Source organism: Aplidium turbinatum, chromosome 9 (assembly GCF_918807975.1).
Source record: "Aplidium turbinatum chromosome 9, kaAplTurb1.1, whole genome shotgun sequence".
NCBI lineage: Eukaryota > Metazoa > Chordata > Ascidiacea > Aplousobranchia > Polyclinidae > Aplidium > Aplidium turbinatum.
The window spans coordinates 25,326,164-25,333,856 of NC_137480.1; the positions used below are offsets into that span (position 1 = coordinate 25,326,164).

Consider the following 7,693-nt stretch of genomic DNA (forward strand, 5'->3'; position numbering starts at 1 on the left):
GCTTCTAATGCTTTGCCAGTGACAGATTAGAAGCTTGTTTTCGTGCACTGTTGTATTAACTTAGAAGCACTCTTTGTTAAAATTACGTCTAAGCCTCGGACTAGCACGGAGCTTTCAATGTTGTGATAAGAACCAAGTTTAGGAGCAAAATGGTCGGAACGCCTGATCAATCTATTTATCAATTCAATGGCACTGAATATGAAAACAGCTCAGTTATCGTGAATTTGGTATCCACATTTGTGCTGTTTAATTTTTGATTAGATTAACCTAGTTTAGATCCAGTGGTGATTGTTCCAGACATTTTAAGCCAATGGCGGAAAGTTATTTGTATCTTTGGAATGAAAATCTTGTGAATATTAACTTTTTGTCTTGGTGTTTTCACATTCATTGATGTTTCCAGGCCCCACCGCGTCGCATCATCACTCGCGGAGATATAGAGAGCAGATACGAGATCGGGAGGATTATTGGCGACGGTAACTTCGCGGTGGTCCGGGAATGTAGGTTGAGGAACACAGAGTCAGAATTTGCCATGAAGATCATCGACAAGGCGAAGCTGAAGGAAAAAGTTTCCATGATAGGTGAATTAGTGTTTGGTGGACAATCCTAGCCTAGTAAGAGTCACAGGTCCCGCTCTATTCTGCACAACAGAGCCGGTATAAAATCACTCAAAGTCCAACTAGAGAAGGTAAGTGTTGCCAAGTGATCTCAATGTCCAACCAGGAAGGGCAAGTTCTGCCAGGTGATCCTATGCCACATCAATCATTTGCACTCATTAGAGTCATATCTCTGATACTCATTGACATGGTTTATTTAGGCAGTTCACCAATGCAGAAACACTTTTAAGAACTGGCTGAACGACAACCGAGCTTCACGCGTAAAATGCGAGCTACGAAACTGCCACTATCAGACTTTTTCAGAATCTATTTTTTGACTTTTCTAGAATGTTAGGCTACAACCTTTATTTTGTCTTTCACAGAGAATGAAATCGCTATAATGAAGAATTGCCATCACCCCAACATTGTCCGTTTGATCGAAGAATTTGAAACTGAAGACGAAATTTACCTGGTTCTAGAATACGTCAAGGTGGGTTTGTCCGTGTGCTGTAGCTTTTGTTTCATCACAATGCCATATATCCACTTTGTGATGGAGATAGTGATGGGTGGTTATGGCAAACATGGTGATGTTATGAACTGATCGAATTGCTGGGCGACCTCAGCACGACACTGTGATGACGACAAACTTAATTAGCCTCTGAAACATCTTGTAGTCAGTTAGTGACCGGAAAACATGATCAAGCTGTTGCTAATCCTTCCTGCTGCTACCAGGTCTAATTACATTGAGTGTTGTCTATCGTATCACAACTTAACCTCTTTTTTGTATACTTTGATTTTATGTTGGAGATACTTTTTGCAGCAAAGAAATTTATTTTTGATGACAATTGTGTCAAATGCCAACCCATGGAACAAACTGGCATAGCAATAGTGCTCAGTGTTGTATTACGTATCTCTAGTGATAATGTACTCTCGCTAACGACCGATGCCATCCTCATCCCTACAGGGTGGCGACTTGTTCGATGCGATCACCGAAAGTGTGAAGTTCACCGAGCGTGACGCGGCCAACATGGTGGCCGACCTGTCAGAGGCGCTCAAGTTCCTGCATTCTAAGAACATTGTTCACCGGGATCTGAAGCCAGAGAATTTATTGGTGAGAATTTACATTTTCAACGAGCGAGATAAGAACGAGACAACAAAATGAACCTATTCTTGATTGTAGTTATCAATGTATTGCTCTCGTGCCTTTTTTCTTACTGGTTATCCTGTTTCAGTATCAAGCACGTTCTAACGTTCGCGTTTTGTCGCTTCTACTTTTTCTAGACCTCTGTTATGTTTGGCATATATTTCTTTTCGTTGTGATGGTCAGAAATATGAACAACCTCTTAAGCTGGTTGCATGGGTCTCACCAAAAATTGACTATCTGAAAAGAAAGCTAAAGCGACAATTTGGGAAAATAAATATCCACTATGCCCAGATCTAGAAGCAACTAAATGTTTGAGTGAATGCTTCTTGTCAGAACTTTATTAAAAAGTGCAGCATCAATAATGACTGGTAAGTCTAATTGAAGAAGTAGCTCTCCCGTGATTTTGGTAGACCTAATATGCGCCATTTTGTCGAAAATGACTTTTTTGCATTTTTCTACGTTTAAAGACTTTATGCATCTCCTGACAAAAATTTGTGCCCTAATGTAGTATGGTTTTCGAGATAATTGGTGGGTAAAACCTAACATAGTCTAATCTGTGCAAGAATAATTTTCTGAAACCTAACATATTCATCTACTCCAATCACGCAACAGGATATCGTCACGTGACAGCCATAATTTCAGAAGCAATTGCAGCAGGCTATTTCACAACATCTTACATCTCTTGAGTTGCGTGAAGCGGATTTTAAAGCGTTCGATAAAGTAGATTGGGCGAAAATGTTGTCAAGCACTAAGTAAGCTTAATTATGTAGGCTAGCCTAAAAATGTCCATCCGAACACCCTAGCTTTTCTTTTCATTAAATGCCGTATCATTTACGTCTCGCCGATCAGTTTGATGTTTCGTAGCCTACTGGTGTACTGATGGCTTAGTTGACTTTACGGTACGCTAAATAACTTAGCTTGCATATGATTATTAAGATTTTAAAGCAGAGGCCCGGGAGTACGCTACTCAATGTGTTTGGTCACTTTTAATCAATCGTCCCAAATGCTGTGTAGCCAATGTAGTACGGTAGCCTTAAACTTAAATGAAGGCATGGTTATTAAGTAGGCTGCCAGCAACTAATTTTGAGTCAGCGATAGCCTTTAACCTAGCAGGCTTCTGTGATATCAGCAAAGTCATCTAGAGATTACAGTGATAAAATGATAGGCTACACAGTTCTGGGAGAAATCCAGAGGCTTACCGGTAGGCTACTTTAGGTTTGATTTTGGCTTACAAAGCCAACATAGTGTGGTCAAAGTCAACATTTAGCTTATATGAGGCTGTATCATACAAAAACGTAACATTAAATAAGCCAATAAGGCGGTTAAAGGCAACATCGAGAGTATATATTAGGTTTTATCATACAAACCTAACACTTTTTTTTAACTAGTTATCTGGCAAAACCAAATATACACCATATTTTAATAAACAAACAAAAACCTGGCTCAAATTTCATTCTTAAAAATTTTGTTTCGTTGTCCCCTCCAGCCTTCCAAAAGTCAACTTCGTGTGTTTTACCTTGTTTATTTTACAGCTATAAACACAAAAAGTCGTTTATCTCGAAAACTTGAAAATGGCGGATATTAGGTTATGACAAATCACGGGAGAGCTGGACTTGATTAGGCTGCACACAACACAATAAGCCAAGCAAACTGAAAGAAATCCATTTATTTGTCCAGCGGATTTGCTCACACCATCGTACAGGCTCAATCGGGCGACTTGTTCAAACAAGCTTTGTTTGAATATCAACTCAGTACCGGGAACTAGTTTCTTGAAATGAAGCTGCCTGTTTTCTGTGAACAAATATAAAGTCTGAACCTTGCTGTTCTGTCACAATATCACCACATTGACTTTGTGACGTAGGTTTCGCGCAACAAAGACGGTAGTATGACGTTGAAGCTTGCTGACTTTGGCCTTGCCATGGAAGTGACCGAACCCATCTACACAGTGTGTGGCACTCCTACATATGTCGCTCCTGAAATACTGGCTGAAACCGGTATGAACTAGTATAAAGTAGAAAGAAAGATTTCTAATTAGTATTTGTCTTTGGTAACCAGTTTATGCTGCACATTTGACTAATGCTTGTTCACCAGTTACTGAGTGGTTGTCGCCTTCGAGGCTTCGACTCTAGTGCTGGTAGGTCTGGGTTCGATTCCAGGTCGGGTCAAACCAAAACTTTTAAAACGGCACCGATTGTAATTTTTCTTGCATAACGCAGCAAGAATAAGTCGGGTGATAATGTAATGCCATCGTGATTATGATACAAACATTAAAAAGGAACCCTGTCCTCAGCAGTTGTAGAGCAACAATAAATAAAACCATAACATTATAATCATACATAATCCTTAGCTTGATTGGAAATATCTGAATCATGTGGTTCACTAAAAGCAGCTTTCGGTGAAGTGTATTTTGAGGTGAGGAATATGTTCCCGTGTTGATTGTTTCGCAATAATTTGTATGCTCTCACCTGCTTCTGAGTTGTATACACAAACTTACCAATCCCAGCTGCATGTTACCTGCGACGTTTCCACACGGATACTTGTGACCCTTCCTATAGAGTACGAGACCTGGTGTTTGCAAAGAAGTGACTTCGAAACTCGCTGAAGTTATCACAATTCATTTCTTTTATAAATCGACATCAGTCAAACCGCAAATAATAAAGTTTGATGTATTACTGTGCCCTTCATCTTGCTTTGTTGTCAGGTTACGGTCTTGAAGTGGACATGTGGGCTGCAGGTGTCATAACTTACATCCTCCTCTGCGGATTTCCTCCATTCCGGAGCTTGGAAAGAGACCAGGAAGAGCTGTTTGAGATCATCCAGTTAGGAGAATATGAGTTCCTATCTCCCTACTGGGACAACATATCCGAAGGTTGGTCTGGTACTTACTGGAAGTAACTTAGATAACGTCTGAGAGGTCTTTAATTTTATCCAGACGTTTGAAATACGATGCAATTGTGCATTGTGATCTGTTGTGGTTTACTTGCGTATGGCATCGTGCACTTACATCACTTCATTAATTTCACACTCATCTGTTGCAGCTGCTAAAGATCTTATTCAAAGACTGCTCGTTGTGGACACTAAGCGGCGCTACACAGCTGAGCAGGTGCTCAACCATCTGTGGATACAATCGGAGGGAACGTACAAGGGACCGAACCTGCAACGTGAGATCACGATGAACTTGGAGAAGAACTTTGGCGACAGAGGCAGAAGGAAAGGCTCACAAGCTGCGGTTCATTGACGTCATGGAAGGCGAGACGAGTCTTCTGGATCCAGACGCGATTGCGATCCCTATTATTTATATTCCAACTTGTACACGCGCGTCCTTGTGTCGTGTTGGTTGGACGGTCCCGATGTTGTGTGGACGAGGTGGCTCGGCCCTTCTTTCAGACGGCTTTGTGTGTAAGAAATCATCCAGAACTACTGATCGCAGGCCGCTAGGTGGCGATAAAGTGACTTTTGTACTGAGCCTATTCCTTGTGCCATGATGACATCACTGTGAAATATGTTACGCTTCAATGATGATACACCTTCAACATTGACCCTTCGCATTAAGCATCACACGGATGTTGAATGATTGCACTTCACATTCCACAAAGTGGAGTTGTCCATTACACGACCACAGAATTATAAAAGTTGTTACTTTCTAAAGCAATGTATGGACTCGGCGTGATTTGGAGCAACTTTTAGCGATAAGCCTCCTAGACTTAAGCACGTTACAAGCTCATATAATGCAAACTGCAATCTACATGTAGCCTACTGTACTTGTTCTTCACGAAAACGTCAAACAATGAGGTTGTCGAAACGTAACCAGTGATTTAGCGTAGACTTTGGTAGGCTACAACATTCTTGGTTCCATCAGAGTTACTACATCGATTTTTTATTGGTTGATAGATACAAAGTATATTGAGACATGTTTCTGTCTAATATATTGTCACACGTCGTGAAACACACTTGCAATCATGACGTCACAAGCATTTCTTGGGTGATTGTCATCACAGCTTTGATCATGTTTGTGCTTTTATTTTGTTTTTCCACATATCGATTGATCAAGCACCTCGTTTGCAAACCCGTCCCCACGATTTGTAACAAATCTATTTCGATAGTTCTGCGAATCTATGTCGTCACAAAGTGTCTCTAAGCTTTCTATCATTAATGATGTGATGCTTCTGGTCGTGGCCGGTTTTAATTAAGACATCTTTCAATTAGTAGGGTCAATGACGCCAACTAAAATGACATATTTCAAGCACTCAAAGCTAATGTTTCCCATCGAATGAAATTGTAACCATTAATGTGGCATCAAACTATTGTTCGGTGAAACCAATGTTTGGAAATTTCTGTTACGTTTATCCCTCAACTGCGCACTTCAACTGCGCACCATGCCTGACCTGCAGGAATTAACTGAAATATTCGAACTCCTGATGCGTAGATTGCTGCGCATCCATCCGTTACCTATCTAGTATCTACATTGCCCTAATTTGCGTACAATTTACATCAAAACAACGTCGATCGCCTCATCTGAACATATTTGGAATTTCACTACGTTTGTGCCTTAATATTCCAAGCTGCATTCCAACCTACCCAGGGCTTGATGAAGCGACCGTGTGGAGTCATACTTGCTTTAATCACGTCGGGAGGCGCATTTGTAGTCCGTAGGTCGCTGCAGCAGATGGAGAGTTACATGTTCGTGATATTGCGAGCGAAACATTTCTGAAGGATCAGCTTGGCTTAGCGGTTTGAGCGTTAGGGTTAGGTAGTCATTTCGGTGACGTAAGTTCGACTTCCACCCTTGCCATTATTCTTTTTCTTTAATTATCAAACAAAGTTCAAAGCAAGAATCAACTCTCTGATTGAATGCCAGAAGGGTCACAATGATGCAATCAGCTGGTTCAAAGCGAAAATTGTTTACGGTCAAAACACTCCATCTTCTGCAGCGGCCTACAGATTACCAACACGCTGTCGGGAGCGGTCAAGCATTCCTCCTTGCTGTGTTTACATTGGACAAGAATGTGTCCTGACAATCGCGACCAATACTTCACTTACGTGTTTTGCTACACTGTGTTGACATTATGACTGTGTTCGTGCCTGCTTAAGAGAAAGAAATCAAATAATTTTGCTGTTGCTTTGTTTAACGAGAAACAAGGTTTTCCTGTTTAGTTTGTTTTTCCCCTTCCATCTGATCGGTTGATTTTAGTGAACTCCATTATGACGTTCCTATGCCTATCAGCCTGTCTTTTATGACGTCATTGCTAATCTAGGTAGGCTACTGTTTGCAAGCGTTTGGTTTCTATTGGCCGCGATAACGATGTGTGGTTGGAAATGTCCAATTTGTCACTTGGAATGCATGTGAACAACTTACCAGACAGCGAATCGGCCACTTTTACATTGATTCAACGTAAAAAGGATGTTTTTGCTGTCTGGTTGAAGCAGTTTCAAGTACTGAAGCCGGCTGGATACTTAGCAAGATTCCTGTGCCAATGATGGTACCGTGAACTTTTTGTTTCAATTTGTGACAGAGCAGCTGCTTTCGTTTGGTTTTCGATTTCTCTGCACCACTCGAACAGTCAGAAGAGAAGTGTAAGAATACTGAATTGGGATTCGGGCGGCTCTTGTTCATATTTTGTTGAAAATATTTCACATTTGTGCACCACTATTTGTATCTGTTTTACGTTTCGTTGCTTCGAGCTTGGTTAGAACTAAGTAGAGTTTAAATTAAATATTTTATTACTTCGTTGTCGGTTTGAAATTGTGTTTAGCTTTCGCATTTGCCGCGAACATGACTCAAATCGCTTTGAATTCTTGTTGGATTGTCTGTCGTGTTGCGCACCAACGTGCCCAGCGAAAACAAATCAGGCAAACAGGATCAAGCCGCGCTTCAACAATCGGAAACTTCACTCTGTCAATCTCGATGACCGGGCCTGCGTCAGTGATTCAAAGCCTCTATAAGTATGCTAAACTG

The 7,693-nt window shown here is 41.0% G+C and overlaps 1 protein-coding gene across 6 annotated transcripts in view; it reads left to right on the forward strand.

Annotated features, from left to right (window-relative positions):
- Positions 1 to 7,465, forward strand: part of LOC145776924 (serine/threonine-protein kinase DCLK3-like) — a 42,284-nt gene extending 34,819 nt beyond the window's left edge. For all 6 annotated transcript variants that reach the window (XM_082588160.1, XM_082588161.1, XM_082588162.1 and 3 more), the window contains 6 exons: positions 401 to 578; positions 977 to 1,083; positions 1,558 to 1,704; positions 3,599 to 3,731; positions 4,439 to 4,606; positions 4,776 to 7,465. In XM_082588160.1, coding sequence (XP_082444286.1) covers positions 401 to 578; positions 977 to 1,083; positions 1,558 to 1,704; positions 3,599 to 3,731; positions 4,439 to 4,606; positions 4,776 to 4,975 — 933 coding nt within the window. In that variant the 3' untranslated portion in view covers positions 4,976 to 7,465. The remainder of the gene's footprint in view (positions 1 to 400; positions 579 to 976; positions 1,084 to 1,557; positions 1,705 to 3,598; positions 3,732 to 4,438; positions 4,607 to 4,775) is intronic.
- The last annotated feature ends 228 nt before the right edge of the window (positions 7,466 to 7,693 follow it).